The 23168-nt window shown below is 46.5% G+C and overlaps 1 protein-coding gene across 6 annotated transcripts in view; it reads left to right on the forward strand.

The window, feature by feature from the left end:
- The window catches only part of RPH3A (rabphilin 3A), a 114261-nt gene that overhangs the window by 43101 nt on the left and 47992 nt on the right, over positions 1–23168 (forward strand). For all 6 annotated transcript variants that reach the window (XM_065568804.1, XM_065568803.1, XM_065568808.1 and 3 more), the window contains one exon: positions 11029–11172. In XM_065568804.1, the coding sequence (XP_065424876.1) occupies positions 11029–11172 (144 nt within the window). The remainder of the gene's footprint in view (positions 1–11028; positions 11173–23168) is intronic.

Consider the following 23168-nt stretch of genomic DNA (forward strand, 5'->3'; position numbering starts at 1 on the left):
GGGCTCTAGGCTGGGGCAGGGGGTTGGGGTGCAGGAGGGGGTGCGGGCTCTGGGGTGGGGCCAGAGATGAGGGGTTTGGGGTGCAGGAGGGAGCTCCGGACGGGGAGGGGGTGCGGGCTCTGGATGGTGCAAACCTCAGGTGGCTCCCGGAAGCGGCGGTATGTCCCTCCGGGCGGCTCCTATGTGGAGGGGCCAGGTGGCTCTGCTCGGTGCATGGTACGTGCTGCCCTTGTCCGCAGACGCCGAACCTTCAGCTCCCATTGGCCACGGCTTCCGGCCAATGGGAGCTGCGGAGCAGGAGATCAGGGTGGGAGCAACACGTGGAGCCTCCTGAACCCTCCGCTGTAGGGCCGCCCGAAGGGACATACTGCCGCTTCCGGGAGCCGCACGGAGCCAGGGCAGGCATGGAGCCTGCCTTAGCCCACTGCGCCGCTGACTGGACTTTTAACGGCTCGGTCAGCAGTGCTGACCGGAGCAGCCAGAGTCCCTTTTCGACCAGGTGTTCCGGTCAAAAACCGGACGCCTGGCAACCCTAGCTGTAGGCAAGAAGGAAGAGTTACTGTACTATTTTTTTTTTCCTGGCAAGCTCTTGGTGTTCTCAAGGGCAGTCAATTCGTATTTATTTTCCTCTCCCAATGGCACTTGTAAATTCCATAGCTTTATCCTGTCGGTCCTGATGTAAGGAGGTTAGCTTGCCTTGATTTGCCAGGTACTTCAGCAGCACATATGCAGAGTGTGTGTAATTGATGTCCCTCCCTCCCTCCCTCCCTCACGAGTGCATAATCTGCTGTGTTTCTCATAGGGGCTTTAGCTATTCTGCTGAATAGTGCAGAAGGGGGAAAATGTGTTCTGGGGACCACAGGATTGAAAATCCCCCCGAGTCTTAGAAACTCTGGTTAGACTCCATCACGGGGCCTTTGTTGGGAGTTCTGTTTTATTAATGAAGAAGTTCAGTGGAATATTTAGTGCATCATTGAAGAGAGCATAAAATAAAGACTTTCTGTATTGATTGGAAAAGAAATGCTCAGCAGAACTTGGCCGCTAACGCAACGCCAGTATGCTGATTGTGTTGGCCTCACAAACGGAGAGGACGCGGCAACTCAGCAAGATTTATGGAAATAGTTGCTGATGAACTGCAAAATGTCTATCGTGGCTTTGCTTCTGGGCTGGACTAGGAAGAGTGTGTTACTGTGTTTTTCTTGCATTATAAATTCATAGAAGTCTGTCTCCCCTCCCCACTCTCCCCTTCTGCGCCATACAGAATGTCGGCAGCTGCTCATTCTGCCTCCGTTGGCACGGAGGGTGTGAGCAATTTGTATTGCTGCTGTAGCTACCTCGCAATCTGCTCTGGGTTGTCATCCCCCTAGACTGCAGGCAGCTCAGCTGAGCAATCCTGCTGCTCTTGCCTTCCGTAATTGAATGGGACAGGGAGAGTTACTTGAAGTCTTAAGGCTGAGACAAGGGGCTTGGTTGCATGCTGTGGCTGTGTGATAAGAGACACTAACCATTTCGTGGAGATTTGCACTAGTGAGACCCTGCTGACCGGGTCTGGAGGGAGCAGGAAATCTAGAAGGTTCTGCTCTTGGTTACCAAAGAGAGGGTGGAGCCCAAATCCTGGCTCTGAATCCCTCCAAATGTTGACATGATCTGGCCCTTCTTTGTAATGTACCAAACCATCCCCCTGATCCAGAGACCCTGGGAATTTCGGGCTGTTCAGATCCTGATCCAAACATCAAAGCTTGGGTCCATCTCTAGAGGAAACTTATCAACTCCCATCACAGTGGAAAAATAAATAGCTTCCAATACCTGGCTATTAGCCACAGGGCTCTGGGCTCTATGCAGACCGGCTGGCTGCAGGGTGGAGTCCGAGTCAGTGATTTTTTTGACCTATAGAGCCCTATGGGTATGTCTACACTGCAGTTAAACACCCATGGCTGGCCTGGGCCAGCTGACTCGGACTTGAGGGGCTCAGGGTGAGGGGCTGTAAAAGTTGTGTGTAAATGTTCAGCCTTGGGATGGACCCTGTGTGCTGGGACCTCGCAAAGGGGGAGGGTCCCAGAACCTGGGCTGCAGCCTGAGCCCGAACGTCTCCACGGAAATCTTTAGCCCCCCAGCCTGAGCCCTGCAAACTTGAGTCAGCTGACCTGGGCCAGCCATGGCCATGCAGTGGGTCCTTTATTCTGGGCTAGATGTACCCTGAGCGGCTTGGGGGCCTGTCTGCCTGAGAAGACGGCCTTTTTCTGTGCTCTACCACCATAGGGAGAGCCAGCCAAATTATTTTGTTTTTATGGAATAGTTTTCCATTAGAAAATGCTGGTTAGTCAAAATCAAAATGTTTGGCAGGAACGTGTTAATTTCAACCGGAAAAAGTCTAAATGAACCGTTGCACCGTTCTCATTTCAGTCATGTTTCATTTTGTTTGGATTTTTACATTCTAAACTAGTAATTGTATAATGCTCTGATGTTAGCGGCATGAAACTTTTGACCTTATCAAAGGTCAAATCCCAAACTGGAGGTTTTTTTGGAATTTTTGTTCCATTGGAAATATCAACATTTTCAGCTTTTCGTTCTGATTCAGCTTGGAAAGAATCAAAAATGTCAGAACTTCCCATGGAACAGAAGTTCTGGGGCACGGCCAACCCTAGCTGTAGCCATGGTCAGTGGAAGTGCGTGAGCAGAGTCCCAGCGGTCTAACGGGGAGGAAGCAGCTGCCAAAGTATTGTCTTTAAGAGCCTCTGAATGTGGGATTCGCCTCTTGCCCCTTGATTTGAAATAGCCCACGGCTGTTGCCTTCCACAGTGGGCTGCAAAGTGCACCTCTTTCCCCAGGGCTGTGGGGAAGGAAGGGTGCATTGATGGTAGCTGTTTGTTGGGTGCTTTTGGGAGGTTTAATAGGTTTCAGTTTTGCTTGGGCTGCATTGATGGCAAAAGCAGCTGGAGCCCTGGCTAGGTGCTCTCTGTTCTCCATGTCCCATATAAACTACTCCTGGAGGAATTATGCGCCACTGCGCGTGCGCAGAATTAATATCCCCTGCAGCTTTCTTTGCTTCCCCGCAGAAAAATGACTTTCTGACAGGGAAGCTGCAAGAGCAGTCACACACCACTCCCTAGCTGTGCAGGTACATCATTTCGGGCATCTGGAGCAGCCGTCAGAGAGGTAAATCACTGCAGGGCTGGGGACACCCCAGCCAGTGGCTCCTTCCCCTTCCCTTGCAAGGAGTGGCTAGGGCTGTGTCAGACCCACCCCCAGAAACCTCCCCCAGCTGCAGGAAGCTCAGCATGCTCCCCTGCTTCCTGCCCCCATTGCTCCTCAGCTGTGGAGGGGAGGGGTCACTGTATGGGGAGCTGCTCCCCCATCTGCCCAACCACCAGGCATCCAGACCTCCCATACTCACACCCCCCCACAAGCCTTACCCTGTACACCCAGAACCCCTAGCCCTCCATACCCGAACCCCACCCCATGGAACCTCAACCCCTGCATCTGGAGCCCCCCGCACCCAGATCCCCTGCTTCCAGATGCCCACCCTGCACCCAGACCACCCCCATTGAGGTTCCTGCACTCAAACCCCCACCCTGATGAGCCCCACATCCCTGTACCACCCTGAGCCCTCACATCCAGACCTCCATGCCACTGACCCCCAATTAGCTGCACCCAGACCCCCCACCCCACCAAGTCCCACACCCCCAGCACCCCGACCCTTCCGCTGAGCCCCAACCACTTTCACCTTGAAGCTCCTGCAAAGTCCCATTGCTCCTGCACCTGGAACCCCGCCCCCCATCCAATGAGCCGCTGTGCATCCAGATCTGAGCCCCTCCACACTTGGATCCTCCCTGGTTGAGCCTGTCTGCCTGCCGTGCGCCTGGTGCAGAGGGGCAGGGCCCCAGGGTGTTTCTGGGACAGGTCCAGGCCTTGTGCTGTGTCAAATGCAGCCTCACCACTGAGTCCGTGTCCCCGGGATTGGGGGTGGGGAGGCTGCAGGGTGATTTCCCCCCTTTGTGCACTGTCATGCTGGAGCCTCTGCATTTACTTATTGACAAATAAAACTTGCAGAATTTTAAAATATTGTGCGCAGCATTTTTAATTTTTTGGAGCAGAATTTTTAATGTGTTGGCACAGAATGCCCTCAGGAGTAATAAACCGAAATAAGTAAAGAGCAGCTAGTTTGACTGAGTGGTTTGCCAGCAGCCACACCATGCCCTTCAGTGCAAGAAGCCATCAGCGTCCTGTTTTCCATTGCCAGTCAATCCAGGTGTGTTCTGTACCAAACGTGTGCTGAGCAGGCCCTGAGACTGAATTCAGCCTTGGTTATCTTGCTACCTGAGCTGTGCACCTCCTGTTGATTGCACTTGGGCTTGGGGATCAGTAATATTTGCACTGTGCCCATCAGCCTTCAAGTCTGTTCTCCCAACTGGAGGATAACGTGTAGCGTATATCTCTCCCTAGAAGGGCATTAGCAGTTCAAGCAAGAAAAATGGTGGGCTCCCTAATGGGGTGTTAAAGTTCTGTAGGATCATTCGGAACATCTTATGGATTATTCACTCTCCATTAAGTGGTCGAATAGGACCATCCCTTTAACTGACTAGTTGGCAGAGATTCCTGAAGTATGATGCGTCCATGTGCTTACAATACATGGCTTTATAATAGGGTTTGAAATTCAACGTAGGCAGTGGAATGTTTAATAAAATGTTGACAGATGTTTTCCTTGTAGACCTTCCCTCCCGCCCACCCCCAACACAGAGATGAATCTGTGCTTGTTTATTTTGCAAACACAATGAAGCAGCTTGCCTAGGAAATTGCTATGCAGAAAGGGAATATAATTGTAATCTCTCCTGATACGATACCAGCACGTGAACTGGGAACTAGAGAACAAACTTCTGATCTTAACCACTCTCTTAAAAGTCCACTTACTCCCATCATTAGCAATTTTAGTGGTTAGTTAGCTCTTTCTGTGCAGAACATTAACATACAGAACTAACATGGTGGTTAATAAGTTTACAAACTACAATCACTTGGAAGCAGTTTTTTGTTTCAAATAGGATGTTTTGAAATGTTAAGGATAACAATTAAGAAAAATCTAAACATAATGAAATGTTGTGTGTGCAGGGATCATATCTGACAAGAGAAGGAGGCCATTGTGGTGTTGCACAATCTAGCTGACAAATAAGGAAAAGTGTATAAAATATAACTGGATCATCTGCTTAACTTGAAATTATGGAAATAGTTTTGGAAAGGAAATTGCTTTTCTCTGTATGAAACAGGCCTCCTATTTTTTTTCCCCTTTGCAAGTGTTAATCTTTACTGGCAATAAATTACTTGTCACCACACCCCTGTTAAATTTATTTTTTGTGATCTGCAAACTGCAATAGAAGGACCTGCTAATCTAAAAATGGGACCTTCTGAAAACACCTTTAGGCAGCGTTTGGAAGGCAAAGATCTACTTGCATGATGTCAGCGCAGCCTGAAATAAATTCAGCTCGAAGAACTTATTACAAAGCCCAAATTAAGTAACTGGGGGCCTCTGGTTAGTGTGGCACAGCTTCTGTCCAGCCATGTCTTTCACAGACTTTGGGACTGGTGTGCCAAACCCTCACGCATTTACTGTGTGTTTCCACGGTGGGAATCGGTGTTGCCAAATCTGACTGGTCTATCCTGATTAAACCAACTCTGGCCCCTACTGTAGGTCTTTGCATGATGTTCGGGAAGCAAAATTGGGAGTGGGGAGGACAGTCCATCCCCACATCAATCTCCTGTAATCTAGGGGAAGGTGCTCTACAACCCTCATTATTAGCTGGGGTCTCCTACTGTGACTTCGGAGGCTAATTAGCATTCACCCATTTCACAGGTCAGATAACTGAGGGGTTGCACAAGCTCACGTCGGGAAGAGCTGGGACAGGAAGCCCTGTCTCTAACATAACAGAGCCACATTAGCGCACAGATTGTGTAGTAGCTTTGTGTGTTGGAGTGGCCATCACTGAGAGTGGTTGCTGATTGGCTGGAGTTTGTTGGAGGCGGGATTCTGGAGCTATAACGCTTGCCCTGGCTTTGGAAGAGTCAGTTTGGCCAGGGAGCATGGGCTGAGCTGGGGCTAGTCAGATCTAGTCAGCCTGGGACTGGAGTGAGTTTGGAATAAATACATATATCAGCAGCCTGGAAAGATGGTTGACAAAGGCTTGCTGTAACTCTGGGGGGTATTTACTTTAGCTGGGAGCTATGAAGTTGCTATGGGAATCTTTGTAACTGAAGTTATTTCCTATGGAACCTAAAATTAAAAAGTCTACCACTTCCCCTCCTATATTTTTAATGCTCTTGGGTCTCTTTCTGTCTCTTTCCCCTTCACGGTATCAGAGTCTTCCATCCATAGCTCACACACATTAGATCGCTGTGGGTGATACGGAGGAGGAAGTGTGCAACAATCCACCACAATGCTGCCCTCCCGTACATGCTCGGTACAAAGCATGTACCAAAACAGGATTCACTTTACACATAAGCAGGGCAGCGAGTTGAATTCCACATACTCCAGAAATGTTGCAAGAATCCCATGTGCATCAGCCAAGGAGTTTTTTCTCTATTTTAAAAGCCTGTGTGTGTGTGTGTGAGAGAGAGAGAGGATTTTTGTTTTAGGTTGTTCACTTTTTGTTTCACAGCTGTCAGAAACAGCAGGGAAACTTGGTCTGATTTAACGTGGAACATCACATTATAATTGGTGCTTTCAGTCTATAATTGGTGCCTTCAGTCTATCTAGTGATGGAGAGTTAAGCATAATGAGTTAGGCCCTTATGCGAAAACATGCATGTGCTTAATTTGAAGTCCCATTGAAATTGAAATGGGACTATTCAACTTGCTGAAAGGTAAGTATGTGGTAAGTGTTTGCAGGATCAGGGCATCTGTCACTAAAGGGCCAGCTTTTCAAAGGTATACAGGTGCCAAAATATGCAGGTAGGTGCCTAGGGTGACTCTTCCCAAGGGATTTCAATGGGAGTTAGGTTTCTAGCTGCTTAGGTCCTTTTGAACATCCCACTAGGTGCCTAGCTGCATCTTCTGGTGCTTAGAGACCTTTGAAAATCTGACCCTAAGACCCCGATCCTTCCAGTTGTTCTGTGCAGGCAGATTCCTGTGCCTGTGTGCGGTGCTCCTTGACTTGGTGCGTTTGGACCCAGCCTGTAACTCAACAGCGGGACGTGTTTTTTTTTCCAGAAGTTCCCTCCATGACTAGGACAAATGGCTCAGCTCTGAGGGCAGGACCTTCAGAGCGAAGTGCCACAGAGTGTAACAGAGAACGGGAACCTTTCGATAGAATTTTCAATCCCACTTGGACAACTCTAGACCAGGGATCTAAGTCTCTATTCATTTCTATAGGTTTTGAGAGCAATTTCTACAGGATCCTATTGGTTTGGTGTGCAATTTTCAAATGTGCCGAAGTCCCCTTGAAAGTGACTGAAATGTTGCCCTTCTTTCCCCCCTATTCCATTCTACAGGATTTTTAAACCTTTAGAATCCTGAGTCCCTCCATCTCATTATTCCTACGCTGTGGGAATGGGCTGAATTGCTCAGGATTTCTTTTGGCAGCGTGGTGCTGTTTTAAATAAACGAACAACCCCATTTTATGCCTGAAGTTTCTGGAATGGAGAAGAATGGGGACTGAGGTAAATTCATAATATATTTAGCAAATCACCCTGCAAATCAGAGGAGGAATTCTGCAGCCACGTCTTCCGGCTGGAAGTTGTTGAGCATTCGGAGTTGGGGAAGAGAAGGTTTAGAAGAAGTGGGTTTAGTTATAATAGTACTTTTACATTTACCATTTTGTAAGTGTTTCTGTCATCGTAACAGCAGATGACTGTCAAACTCCTCTGGAATCAATAAAAGTAAAATAAATGACAGTTCTTATCTCTAAGGGGTTGACCCTAAGCCTAGATTTTGTTCCTGAGGTGAATTTCAGACAGAGCTCTAGTGTTCTTTTTAAGGTAGTTTTTCCCCCAAGGTAAATGTGTTACCTAGGGCTGTGTAGTGATGTATGATGGGGTAAATATTCAAGGCAGCGCACAGGTTAGCTGGGACGTGCTACCAAGCATGGGGTTACAGCTGACTAGAGGACGACAACTCTATTTCGCAGCAGCTTTTGAGGTTTCCAACTCTGTTTTTGTTCTGCATTGCAGTGAAAACAAAACCATTTGTGTGTGAGCGCCTCATTCATGTCTGTGCTCCAACTAATTTAGAGCAGAGTTTTTTCATCCAGATCACTCTGATTCAGACAGAGCAGGGACATGAATTGGGATCTCTCACCACCTCTTCTCTCAACCAAAAAACCTTTCTGCTGATGAGGACATCGCTGAAACATTTCCAGCGCCGAGGAAATTGCATATTTTGACACGATTTCATTTAATCGAAAATGGTCCGACCGGCCCTACAGACACATGGAATATAGCTGCAAACAGAGAGCGCTATCTTCTTCCTCCCTTGAACTGTGTAGCCGGGGAGGCATTTTTCCGAGGTTGTACTTGGATATTATAGTTGTGTGACTCCCACACTTTAGCTTCTCTTGCAATTAGGGTGTGTAGCTCAAAGGCCCAGATTTTTAAAGGTGTTGAGACGTTGCTGCGCTCAGCAACGCAGTGCCTAACTGATGTACGAGTCTTAAAATCTCATTTCCTAAAGGGATTTAGGCACTTAGGCATTGACAGTCAAAGGGATTTAGGCACTTAGGAGATTTTATGAATTGGCATTGCTGCACTTACCATTGCAATGCCTTAAATCTGGGCCTGACCCCCTCGTGGGGGCTGCTGAGCACTTTCAACTCCTGAGCCATGTCTACACGAGGGAAATGTTCTAAAAATGTCCCTAGTGTAGACAAGACTGCTGGGGGAACTCAGTACATTGCAGGATTGGGCTCGCAGCCTTTTAGATATGCTGGTTGTCAACTATCTGCAACCCACAGAAGATTTTGATAGCCCATTAGTCTAGAGGACGGGCAATGGCTTCTGGGAGATTCATCTCCGTGGGGACTGATACTTGATTAAAAAGGTCGTGTACTGTGCTAGGTGGCTGCAGGGTCGACGAGAGCGGGGGGGAAGCTGGTACAAATTACCGGGGCCTGGCGGTCCGGAAGGGGGCCCGTGGCCTGGCTTCCCTGGCTTCATTGGCCCTGTTTAGCCGCTCTGCCCTTGCTGAGGGACCCGAAAAAATTTTTTCACCGGGACCTGAACCTGCTCTCAGCGGCCCTGGGCAGCTGACTGGATTTCAGGAGGAAAAGAGTGGGTTTATGCAGAGCTTATCACTTAATATGGAATTATGATGCTGGAAGTGTCAAGGAAGCATTGCATACCAGTCTTGTGACTGGAGGTTTTATTTATTTTTGATCGAGCTGGTCACTGAACATATCCCCCCGCTTTCCTCCCCCTGTACAATCTTCCCAGTGGGACCAAGGTGAACTGAAAGTAACATCAGAAAACGAACCGCTATGAAATGGATTTTCATTTCAGAACAGCAGGTTCGGTTTATCAAACCAAATTTGTTCTCCAGAGATTTCCTTCCACGTCACGATACAAATTGCCTCTCGCTATTTGTCAGTTGTGTCCATTGTGCCAGGGGAACTGGGTTTGGAGAAACAAAAGGAAGATTATCCCAGGGATGTTTATATATATTTCAAATTAAAAAAGGTTGAGGAGGGGAGAAAGAGAGAAAGGAAGAGGACAGTCATTTTGTGTCTGCATGCAATGGTATAGATTGAATAGCTAAAGCAGAATGAAATTAGGCAGATACGCCTCTCACCTTCTAATAAGATCCTGGGCAATTAGTCATTTCAAATAATGCCTATCGTTTTGTTAGCGATGTCTGGACTTGGGTCAGCAAATCAAAATGTGCAGTTCTTGTATAGATGCATACAAAATGGGAATGGGTTAATGGCTAGTTCTTCACGAAGCCTGAATTCTGGTAAAGAACCAAGGAAGGTCTACATCTCATGAACAAGGTAGTCTCGTTTTAGTTAAACTAATGCATCCAGCTGCTTTAAGCCATCATGTTAGGGTTCTTCTTGCTTTCAGTTAGGTTCTTCTTGCAGAAAACAGTGTGAGAGAACCTAGTAGAGGAGCCTGATCTTATAGAATATCAGGGTTGGAACAGGAGGTCATCTAGTCCATGCCCCTGCTCAAAGCAGGACCAATCCCCAAACAGATTTTTGCCCCAGATCCCTAAATGGCCCCCTCAAGGATTGAACTAGGCCAATGCTCAAACCACTGAGCTATCTCTCCTCCTCCTTCTTAATAAGTATCTGTTTGGTGTTGCCTGTTCTAAGCAGAAACGGGAGTTGTAAGATGTAGATAATTTCATGGAGATCTCTGAAAAAACACAATCCGTTTCCAACTGGGATAATGAGACTGTTTCATAGGACTTGTCGTATTTTAGGTGTCCTTCCTGTGAGTAGTGTAGGCAGCAAAGGATGTATTGGGGAAAGAATTTGGCTAAGAAAATGCTCAGAGCTGGGTAGAAGAATCTCAGCTCTTCTACCTGGGTGGTGTTCTCACTGCTTTTCTTGCTGCTTGGATGATCGGTGCTGTCTGCAAAAGAGACCCATCTTTCCTCTATAGAGCCTTCACTCTGTGGTGGTCAAAGCATTACCAGTGTGTGGAAAAGTGGAGGATTGGAGAGGGAGGGAGAGGAGTTTAAGTGGGGAAACAGCTTCCCATCTCTCATTTCAAATGTCAACAGCCAATTTCACAGCTGCTGATACAATTTCCAGGATGGAAGTTATAGATGCTGATGGCTAATGCGGTGACTAATGCCTGGTAGACTGTAAGGTGGCACTCAGTGAATTTTGACAAGGAGTTTTTTCCCATGCATGGAGATTCAACAAGTGGTTAAAACCTATAAATGGGGAGAGAACTGGTAAACATGAGACAATTATAAAGCTCACTCTCTGTGTGCCGATTGTCTGCACACTTTCTATTCTGGGAAACATATTTCTAGTGGGCCCTGTGCTTTTATAATGTACCTGTCCTCCCGCTCCCAGTCTCACTGCCTTTGTGTGCTTTGCAGACTCCCTGCTGGATGGTCGGTACGTGGAAACCAGCCGGAAAGGCAACGGAAAAATGAAGAGCTGACAGATGAAGAGAAGGAGATCATCAACCGAGTAATAGCTCGAGCAGAGAAAATGGAAGAAATGGAGCAGGAGCGTATCGGGTAAGGAAATGACCTGGCTAATCACTCCATGGAACCCATGAGATGGTAACATGCGTCAGTGCATGGGCTTCACTTTGTATGTATTAGATTCAGCCTTGTGGCATGAAGATCATAGGGGAGCCCGTTTGATAATCATACCACAGAGCTGCATCTGCTTGCTGCCACCTACCTCCTTCCAAAACCTCTTTGAGCCCAGAGATTTGTGTGATGCTAAGATGGCTTTGCCCATCCAATGCATCTGGGTAAGCTGAAATCAAATCTTCCATTACAAGAAGATTGATTCCCCAAGAGGGCCCCTACATTTTGGAATTAGTTTCCTAGTCCTGGAACAAAATAGCCTAAATCTATTGACCTAGGGGGCATCCTGGAAAATCCATTTTCATTATTCATATTGACTTGTATTATGGAAGCACATAAAGGCCTCAGCTAGGGCTCATTGTACTAGAGGCTGTACATTCACTCACTAAGAGACAGTCCCTGCCCCAAAGAGATTACAATCTAAATAGACAAGACACAGAAGCCTGGTCTACACTACTGGGGTAAGTCGGCCTAAGTTATGCAACTCCAGCTACACGAATAACATAGCTGGAGTTGAAGTAGCTTATGTTGACTTACTGTGGTTTCTACACCGCACTGGGTTGATGGGAGAAACTCTCCTGTTGACTTACCTTACGCTTCTTGTTCCGGTGGAATACTGGAGTCGACGGGAGAGTGATCCGTAGTCGATTTAGCGGGTCTTCACTAGACCCGCTAAATCGACTTCTGGTGCATCGATTACCACAGCGATGATCTGGTAAGTGTAGACATGCTGTGAGGGCATTTGGGGAAGGCTGAAGGGAGGTAGGCAGTTCCTTTGGAAACTTTGGGTGGGGAGATTTTGTTTTGTAATTTAGTTTTTGTTGATTGTGGTTGTATGTAGCAGGGCCATGCTACTGTATTTGAGGATTGTACTGATTTGATTGTGTATGGATGTCTCTTTAATTGCTGAAAATTATACGTAGACACTGGGATAGGAGTTCTTTTAGTAAAGAAATGAACAAAACGGGGTCCCAACATATCGTGGAAGTTTCAGCTTGTGTTCTCTTGCATATCAGGATGGGAGCAGAAGGGTTTTTCAAGGAGAGTTTTTTGTTAAGTTAGCTGAGAACACCCAATGCTGTGTGTGTGAAATACTGTGCAACGAAAGACAATATAACTGACTTTTGCTGAAGGATCTAGTAATTAATCCTTTGCTGGCAGGGAGACTGACTTACACCAAAAGTCAAAATTAGGTGGTCAAAGATGAAACCCCTGAATTGGAGCATCCCTGAACTCATGAGATTCAAACTCAGAGCCACATCTACATTTTGTAAAAAGCAACAGAAATCATCAGAAACAGTCTTGCATCTGAAGAAGTGAGGTTCTTACCCACGAAAGCTTATGCTCCCAGTACTTCTGTTAGTCTCAAAGGTGCCACAGGACCCTCTGTTGCTTTTTACAGATTCAGACTAACACGGCTACCCCTCTGATACTTGACATCTACATTTTGGTTATCCCTCCCCAGCCCCTCAAATAGAGCAAGTCAAATCCTCAGAGCTAGACACCCTGGAACTGGGGGGGATTTGAAACCTGGATTTGAAGCTGAATATTATAGCGTGGGCCCATTTCTACAACTTCTCTTAGCCCCGATAGGTCAGAGTTTCAGCTCAAGAGGCTGCTGGAGGAGAAGAGCCTGTAATTAACACAGGATTTCTCTGCATGGGGGACAGAATCTATTTGGACTGATCCGAGTTGAGCCTGGGTGCTCGTTTCCTGGCGCCCTGCTGACCTGTCCCGATAAGTGCGCACACGGGCAGTATGTAGAGAGATTTCAACTGTGCGTCCTGGTTCCTGGGAGACCGGACATATGGCTGCTATGAGGGACGGCTCCAGGGTGACCCGTCTGTTCTAGGGTGAACCATATAAATGGTGTCCTGCTTTGAGCTGATGCACTGGAAGGTAGATTGTCACGCTACAAAGCTTCACTGCCTGCCACAGGCCTGTCACATGCTCGGTATTTGCCATTTGGTTTGTGCTGTTCAGTCTTCAAGCTTGGTTCTCTTAGTGTCCCCGTCAGTATCTCTTGGCCTCTTGCGCTCCTTTAGTTAGTTGGTGGGCTCTTCCTCTCCTCCCTATTTTTAAAACCCATTTAATTGGCGGCCTAGCCTTTTTCGGGGGGTACCAATGTCAGATGATGCCCAGCATGGGTGGCTGGCAGTGGGGAGAAGACCATGGACCTCTGGATCTGAGCCTCTATTGCATGAGCTAAAAGACCCAGCCCTGTTAGGTCAAAGCCAGCAGTGGGCTCAAACCTCTAAGCTGTCCAGCCACTTGGGGAGAGAGCCACCCTGAGTAAGCATGGGATACAACCGTGCCTGTGTAACAATCTAACATCCTTCACATCCATGGAGACAGCCACCAGGCCTTTCTTGCCGGGCCAGAAACTGCTATGTTACCCAGTCCAGTCCAGTGGCTCTGTTACTACCACTGGAGTGACTCTGGGTTTAGCCCAGCATGAATGAGAGAGCAGAATTTGGCACGCTGACTTTTATCAATGGGCCTAAATCCTCTCTCCTCGGTCAAGTGCAAGTAAATGGATTTGGTGCAGGGGAATTCTGAAGGAGTACAGCATCTTACCATCCACCCTCCCCTCCCTGGGTTCCAGACCCCACCTGAGCAAGCCTGCCGCAGCTGAAGGTTTCCTGCCATTGCCCCCCCCCCCGCCTTCCTAATAATAACGCTCTTGCCTGTGGTGGAACGCTGTGCAGCATGCAGGGGGTGGACCCCAGTGCCATGGGGTCATTGCATCCTGCCCCTTGCCCCAGATCCCACAGCATTTTGGGCTGTATGTGCTCACAGAGACGTCTATGTATCCTGTGACCGACTCAGTCATAGGGGTGTCCTTTCATGACATTTTGATAGGTTTTTTTTTTATTCTGGTGGCGCCCATCTCCTCTCCAGATCACGAAAGGGTCTGTCTCTTGAGCCGTCCCACTGAAAGAGGCCAGTGAAAGGTACTGCGCAGTTCGCCTTGCCTTTCTGTATCTAAAAAACACCAACCTCTCATGGAAGTTTCTGCTCCAACGTCCTCCCTGGCCTGTTAGCACGTGGCCCATTTGAATTGCTGCTTGGGAGGTTGGCACAAGCTCAAGTCCTGCGATTGCTGGAGAGGGGGGAGGTGTGTATGCCATATTATGCCCCAGAGATTCGTTCATACTTGCATTTGCTCCCTGGCCCAGTCAGAGGGTCAGGAGAGAGACAGAAAGCATTCGCTTGACTAATTTTCTAGCCAGCAGCTACTGTACTGCAGTGTTCTACTAGGGGAGAGACTGAAACTGCCTACAGGGGATCTCTTTCAGCTGGCACTGTTGGCTTGGAGAAACCTGTTCAACAGGGGAAAGTCTCTTCCCCACACCGGCTAAGCTCTGCCTTAGCTCCAACTGCAGCCTCTTGTGTTCTCCGCCTTATTCAGAGCCTAGATGGAAACCGTATCTGACCCCAAGTTCTCGCCTCACTGTATCCATGTGCTGCTGTGATCCCAATCCACGCTCCTTTGTTAATCGTGATAAACGCCCCATTGTGGCGTCATTTATTTATTTATTTAAATGAGGCTAGCAGTTTAATAAGCCACTTGATATTGTTGCTCTATGGACTATTGTAGGAAATGTACACAATGTTGCGTTCTACTGAAAAACGTGTAGAATTCATAGGGGTCTTTTTAGGGCCACAAGGGGGCATTAGATCATCTAGCCCAGGGGTTCTCAAACTGGGGGGTGGGACCCCCCAGGGTGTTGCGAGGTTATTACATGGGGGGTCGCGAGCTGTCAGCCTCCACCCCAAACCCCGCTTTGCCACCAGCATTTATAATGGTGTTAAATATATAAAAAAAAGTGTTTTAAATTTACAAGGGGGGTCGCACTCAGAGGCTTGCTATGTGAAAGGGGTCACCAGTACACAAGTTTTGAGAACCACTGATCTAGCCGGACCTAAATAACACAGACTTTCCTCCAGTTACTCCTGTGTCGAGTCCAGTAACTTGCATTTGGCTGAAACATCTCTGCCAGAAAGGCCTCCAGTCTCCATGTGAAGACCAAGAGATGGAGAATCTGCCACTTTCCTTGGTAGTTAGTTCCTGTGGTTAATCACCCTCACTCTTAAACGTGTGCCTTATTCTGGTTTAACTATGTCTGGCTTTGACACTTCCAGCCATGCTACATATGTTACAACCGGCCTTTTTTATGCATGTAACTCTTTGCAGAAGTATATTGCAAACTCAATCTAACTGCAGAGTTGCAGCCAGTACCTCACAAGTTAAGTAGCTACTGTGCCTCTGTATACCACTGCTCTCTGCTGGTTGGAAGGAGACGTTTTTGTGTCATAAGCCCTATACTGGGGCAGTTCTTCTCTTATGCTAGAGAGCGGTGGTTTTGGAGCAGGAAGGCTAATGGGCACACCTGTTGGGAAATTCCCAGAGGACGTGGTGTGGAATTTGAAAGAGGAGAGCACCTGGGGGAGAAATGGAAATAAAACTTCGCTTCTAATGCCCCGTCCTTGCCCCGAACTTCAAGACCATCTTACATTTGAGGATGCACAGAGAGCTGGATACTGTAGCCCTTCTAGACTTACCTACCTAGCAGAGCAGTGTGAGAAGATCCCCCATTTCCTTTCAGCATCCGTGTTTGTACCATGCATCAGAGAAGATACCAGAGAAGAGCAAAATAATAATTGTAATATATCAACCTGCTCTGTCAGTGACAGTTTCCCAGAGGGAAATCCTATAATCCTACGTGTCTAACATCCTGTGTTTGTTTTAAGGACAGCAGGTGATTGTATTCTATCCAGGCTTAGTCAGCCGCTTGGTTTTTCCATCTAGGGGTGGGAGTCGGGCAAGCCAGCGCCAGCATTATTAACTGTTTCAGAGAATGTTAAAACCCCCTCTAGTTGTTTACTACAAGTAAGTTGCCCTCGGGGCAGTCGATTCATAAAAAGGCAGAGCAGTTCCATCTCCCAGAAATGGAAAAACAACACATGGATGTTGAAAGCAAACGAGCGTTTGAAAACCGACCCCACGGATACTGTCGCCTGGCTGCTTCGGACTCAGCTGAGATCTAGTCCCTGCTAACCTGACTGTAAAAGGGAATTCAAAGTAAACTGTAAAAATATAATTAGAACTCTGCTCTAAATATGGCTGGAAAGAAGTTTGGGGTGTGGGAGGAGAAGGGATCCCGAGGTGCTGAATTTGGTGACGTTAAGCATGCAAAATCCAAAGTTTCTCCTATGGAAGATTCAAAAACAGTTGAAGACCTGCTGAAGTAATGCAGGGGAAACCATCTGTCAGACTGGCTTTTCTGAAAAGCACAGAGATGCTGGTGGTTTATTCATAGATTCATAGATTCTAGGCCTGGAAGGGACCTCGAGAGGTCATCGAGTCCAGTCCCCTGCCCGCATGGTGGTGCAGAAGTCCTTGTGAGGGTGGTTAGTTTTTTTGTTTGTTTCCTGTTGCTGACATGTAATTTGAGGATAAAAGGCCTGGTTGTATAAGAAGCCCTGAAATGTTTGTTCGTTCGCAAGCTAGTTCAGAGTCGGCGAGAGAGCAGCAGCAGTTCTGAGAGCAGCAACGTGCTCGATTCAAAGCCAAACATTATCCAGTATTGCTTGTTTCTCCCCCTCCTCCCCAACTTTCTGTGGAATGCATGGGCAGGTGGAGGTGGGGAGATCAGAAGCAAATGGATCAGAGGCAAACTTCACAAGCATACCTTCAAATGTATGGTAAAATACCCAGCTAGAGAGTGATGGTGGATATTCCACTTGGGAAAATTCACTTCTTGAAATCACGGAGGAATAGAGCTAAATCTCCAAGCAAAGACACCTCTGGGTGTGTGGTTTCAGGGTGGTAGCCGTGTCAGTCTGTTTCAGCAAAAACAATGAGGAGTCCTTGTGGCACCTTAGAGCCTAACAAATGTATTTGGGCATAAGCTTTCGTGGGCTAAAACCCACTTCATCAGATGCATGGAGTCAGGGCCGGCTCCAGCTTTTTTGCCGCCCCAAGCGGTGAAGGAAAAAAAAAACAAGAAAAACCCGATTGAGCTGCCGCCGAAGTGCTGCCGAAGAGTGAAGTGGAGCGATTGGCCTGCCGCCGAAGACTGAAGTGATTGACTTACCACCGCAGACCCGGACGTGCCGCCCCTTTCTATTGGCCTCCCCGGGCACCTGCTTCCTTCGCTGGTGCCTGGAGCCGGCCCTGCATGGAGTGGAACATACACTAGGGAGATATAAATACACAGCCCATGAAAAGATGGGATTTGCCTTACCAAGTGGGGGGTCAGTGCTAACGAGCCAATTCAATTAAGGTGGAAGTGGCCTATTCTCAACAGTTAACAAGAAGGGGTGGAAATCACTTTTGTAGTGCTAATGAGGCCAATGCAATCAAGGTGGCCCATTTCAAACAGTTGACCAGAAGGTTTGAGTATCAGCACAGGGAAAATTAGTTTTTGTAGTGACCCATCCACTCCCAGTCCTTATTCAGGTCTAATTTGATGGTGTCCAGTTTGCAAATTAATTCCTGTTCTGCAGTTCCTTGTTGGGGTCTGTCTGTCTCTGTCTCTCTCGCTCTTTCTTTTTTGTGCGTGTGTTGCAGGAAATTTTCCAGTTGCAAAAGCTCTGTATTTTGTTTTAGTCTCCTGATCTCCGAGCTCCTTGTGACTCCAACCCCTCACCTTCGAAGAGCATATTGAATTCCTCTCTAACAGTTGTGATCTCTGCCTTTGTTTACAGGAGAGATTTGTAGGTACTGGCGTTGCCTGTTGGAAGTGGCTAGCAGATTTCAGCCAGGCTGTACCAATGTCCTCTATAGACAGGCTGTTTTTGTGTAGTCTGCCATAGCATATTGCTGTGTTTTGGAGGAAACTGCTGTCTTCAAAAGCTGGGCTTGACTTTTCACCTTAACTCTTCATGTTGCTGATGTTCAGCCTTCACAAGTTCTGCAGGGAATGTATCCGCTATCTTGTTTTCCTTTGTGTTTTTTTCCCTTTCTCTATTCATGGCCAACCTCCGTTTGGTTTCAGCATGTATGTAACTAGCTAGCATCCTGGTGGATTTGGATCAAAGGTGGCTTGATGAAATGTGTGAGATTTTTACCTGCTGTGCACGAATACCTCCAGAGTGTGACTCGTGTGTGTACAGAAATGAACGTCCCTGCACATGAAACAGTAGTTGCAGGCATATAAAAATGCTGAAAGCCTAACAAAGGCATCATTGCATTGCACTGATATTCGATGTACTTAAACACTGGATGCACCAAGTTCATGATCATTCATATCTCAAGCTGAGAAAATGGTAGAATCACATTTTGCCATGAGAGGTATGTGCATATATAAAGAAAATTGCTTCTAAACTTTTGATCCTAATTTTAATTTAATAAAAAACTTAGATCACATGTTTCATTTTTTTGACCTTCATGTTAACTTTAGTTTTAATATTCAAACCTTTAATACACATGAATTCCCAGTAGAAATAGTAGTGGCTTAATTCTGGAGTCAGCTGGGTGACCTTTTTTGTGTGTATTGCATTGACTTTTTCCCTTTTCTTAGAAATCTTTGCAAAATCCCTAGACAAGCTCATTCCCATCAACTCTGTTGTGACAGGAGTGTTGTGTTTTTTAAGACTGGTCATAGAATTTCAGTGTTCAACCCTGTGCAGTTGTGAGGCAAGGCATAAAACCATTTATCCTTTGTGATTCAGGGTTGTTTTCCAGTTTATACTGCATGCTGCATTGAACGTACTGCTTGGTGCTGTTTCAAACCCATTAGGCTTGTCTTCTTTATTCATTTTTGTGGCGCTACAATAAATATTTAAATACAGAGAACTTTTGCATGCATACGCTGGTGCCAGTTCTTGTTTTGCCGAGGAGTCAGCACTTAATAAAAGTTCTTTCTATATTCCCCTTGTTGATTACAGCTTGTCCTGAATAAAAAAGCAGGAGAAAATGCCTATGGCATCATGCTGCAGGGTTGCTGGTATGGTGCTGCTGTCGTGTACTGCAGTGAGAGGCACAGTATATGCAGAGTGTGAGTGTGTGTGTGTGTGCGCGCGCGCGCAATTGCCACTTCTGCAATAGATGTCGAGCTGAACACAAAGCTCCTGCTGAAATGCTCATGGTCTAGCGAGACATTTATTTCGTATTCATCTCTGCGGTGTAGGGGAGGGACAACTACTCGAGCATCTTTGCTCTTACCAGGGCAGTGAGACACGAGGGTTGATACAGTCAATGGTTAGGCTCTGGTGTGCTGAGGCCTGTCATGCTGCCCAATATTGTCTCATTGGTTCCTTGTACTCCCCTGTCTGACCGTATCCGCCTGTTCTTTCTCGTCTTACACTTCGACGGTAAACTCTTTGGGGCAGGGACGGTCTTTTTTTGCCCTGTGTTTGTGCAGCACCTACCGTAACAGGCTTCTGGTCTGTGAGTGGGGCTCCTACGCACTACGGTGATGTTACTAATAACAGTAGTCAGCGGGAGGCGCGGGTGCCCAGGACCGCATGAATCAAGCCATTGAATTTGGTACCTAAATAGATACAGGTGCCTCATATTAGGCACTCAAACGTTAACTGAAGCCTCTTCTGTAGCCTCTTCAGAATGGTTGCAATGACTGGCCAACAGGTGGTGCAGGAATAATGCTGTCCTATACTCCCTCCTCTGAAAAAAGACCACATCACCTCTGTCATGGATTCCCCAAGTCTCTTGCAAGGTCTTCTTCATGGCTCTGTAGCATGGTACAGTGTCACCTATAGTGACTTAGACACTGGTCTAGAGGTGACGACATACATGGATGAACTCTCGGAGGCTCAGTAAGATCGATCACAATCTCTGAGGTGGTGCTTGTAGCGTATCCCTAACTGGCGAAGGAGTTTGGTTTTGACTGGGGCAAATGTTAGGAACACAGGAAATATTATACCAGTCCATGAGGCCCATATCTTGCTTCCATCAGTGACCAATTCCTAATTTGTTAGAGGATGGCTACTCCTCCTCCCACCATAAGGACTGTCCACGGGGGGAAATAATGCTCCCTATGCCTCTGATAGAATGCACTGTAGCCTGTGATTTGATTACTCTTATCTTGGCCTGTTCAACTGCAGATTTTAATAGTCATAAAATGTATGCACTGCTTTTTAAAATTAGCCCATTAGATACCACAGTGATGGGCACTTTGGAAATGTGCATAATGGTAATTAAAATCCAGCCACTGTGTTAGAGACACTTAGTATAAAGTGATTAATTGGATGGTTAATTTATACATGCAGCAAAAATTAGAAAGATAAACAAATGACATCTACAGGAGAGGGGAGGAAAAGCCGCGAGGAAGCCTCGATGCTGATTCATAGCAATGACCGAGCAGCGGAATGCCATTAGTTGAGTAAGACTGATACGGTTACATAGACTTCTTGCAAACTGAAATGTTTTTCAATTGAATTGTATTAGCTGAATAAGATTGACCTAAAATGTAAGACCAGCTGAAAAGTGTTGTGAACGGAAGATGTTTTGTTTCAATGTAAATCTCTCTAGCTGTTAGCAGCAGTGAAAACTGAGTCTACATTGAATCCATCTTACTGCAAAGATGGATTATGTATTTGGTTTCATTGGAAGAAATCAGAGTTTATTCCAGTCAGGAGTACCTGGACCTTTTGATCCCAGTCATTAAGCTTGAATCAATAACTTACCATTGTGTGTAGTTTATGTTCAGCTTGTCCTCACGCCGTATGTATGAGCTGAATATCCCCGGTCTCTCTCTTGCTGTCCTTTGTTATCAGTCTCTGGTTTCCAAAATGGAGTCTGGCCACAGCTTAGTGGAGGATAATTTAGGTGGCCCGTGTAATGCACCTTCCTTCACTCTTCTAGACGGGGCTGACTCTGCACTGATTCACCTTCAGCAGACAGACTAACCACACCTTTCTGTTAACACTTCATTCTGGTTTATCTGTGGTACTTGTATGGACTTGTTATCATGGTATCCGAGCGCCTTTTCACAACACTCCTGTGAGGTGGGGCACTGCTCACTCCCATCTTAGGGATGAAGAACAGAGGCACAGAGAGGCTAGATGACTTGGCCATGGTCACACAGGAAGTCTGTGACAGAACAGGGACCCTAATCATTGGATCATCCTTCCTCTCAGGATTCTATTAGCACTAAATATAGAGATGAGAACCAATTCGCATACCAGGGCCCAATGTGAGTGTTGATAACCCAAGTTATTTAACTGGGGTAAACTAAACCAATGAAAGCCAGATTTATACCGGTGTACAAGTGTCCACACACAGACGTAACCATTGAATTAAATTAGTGCATTAGTGAAACTGGAGCAAATCCTGTATGTAGATAGCCCTAAAGTAACAGACCTCGTAATGGAGGAGGACATAGGCTGATGAGAACCAGACCTTTTTGTTCCAGTGTCGAGTACAATCTATTGCAATGTAATGAAAGCATGCCTTTCTTACAAAGTAGAGCAGTTAAAATCAGGAGGTGTGTAAGTAGGAGGAAGCAGTAGATCAGGAGAAGCGTGAAGGACTGGTAAGTGATGGTGTGGGGAACTTGTGACAGCTCCCTAGCTGTCGGCAGCATGGAAGAGGTGGGGTCTGAACTGCATCTTAAGGAGGGAAAGCAGAGCGAGGAGGAAGGCAGGCTGTTTCAGGTGCAGTGACAATGAAGAATCAACCTCAGACAGAGGGAAGGCAAAGCTGTGGGACTGAGAAAGTTTAAAGAGAGGGGGACCAAAGAGATGCATAGGGGTGCGCCATTGCCTGAGGGGCCTTGAGTCATTGTGGAGCAGATACGGATATGAATTTTCTGAGTGTCCTGGAAATTCAGATGCTCGTATTAGGGACTATCCCGTGGCTCTGTGAATTGTTTTCCCCCAAATAAAAGGGGGACAGAATGGAATGGAATCTGATTTTCTAGAGCACTTTTCTGTCTTAAAGTACCTCCAGGAATTTAAAGAAACTAGGATTTAGGTGCTAATGATTTAGTTGGGATTAGGTCCTGCTTTGAGCAGGGGGTTGGACTAGATGACCTCCTGAGGTCCCTTCCAACCATGATATTCTATGAATAGCGCAATTGCTGCATGGCAAAATCGTCCGTCATTGTGCACTCAGCCACAGTTCACAACTGCACAGTTCTGAACATTAGAACCTTCTGATGATTCCCAGGGGATCTTTAACTGCTAGCCTGGCTGATCCTCAGAGATGGGCCTCAATTTAACATCCTCGCTTGGAAGGCAGGTGTGTGTGTGTGTGTGTGTGTGTGTAATTGTGAAAAGAAAATCTTTACCGCTTTGGGGTACAAACTCCTGGCTGCAGCATTACATTCTAAGACAAGAGTAGCATTTATGATTTTAGCATCAATACTGTAATAAGGTAAATGTTTGTTTTTAAAGTAGTCATATAATCCCAGTGCAAGTACACAGATTGTTATATTTTTACACTCTATTTCTTTGTGACGATGCTGCCCATGATAAGCGGCGGTTTTGCAAAACATTTGGAGCCAAATTCAGAATTGCTTGAGGTTAAAGGATTTTTTGTTTTGTTTTTGCAATTTGTTTCAATTTTCCATGAAAGAGCCTTGTTTGGACATGCAGATTTACTCAATGGAAATGGACCCATTTTCTAGCATAGCTGGCTTGGCATTGAAAAAATGTGAACATTTGTACTTGCAGATGTTTTTGCTATGAAAATAGCCATTTTGCCAAAAATATTGCACAACACAAAACCTCTACATACAATTACATAAAACATAAGGTGTGAATTTCAGAAGGCGCTCCTGGGTTAGCAGCAGTAGCATGCAATCTATGGGGAAAGTAATAGATTATGTCCCTAGATAAACCACTGGATTAAATAACGAAATTTATCTGCTGCTGGGGCTTCTAAACAAAGAGATACAGTACTTACCATAATCAGCAATATAACGCTAGCACCATACATGCTAGACAAT

The sequence above is a fragment of the Chrysemys picta genome, chromosome 15 (assembly GCF_011386835.1).
Source record: "Chrysemys picta bellii isolate R12L10 chromosome 15, ASM1138683v2, whole genome shotgun sequence".
Lineage (NCBI taxonomy): Eukaryota > Metazoa > Chordata > Testudines > Emydidae > Chrysemys > Chrysemys picta.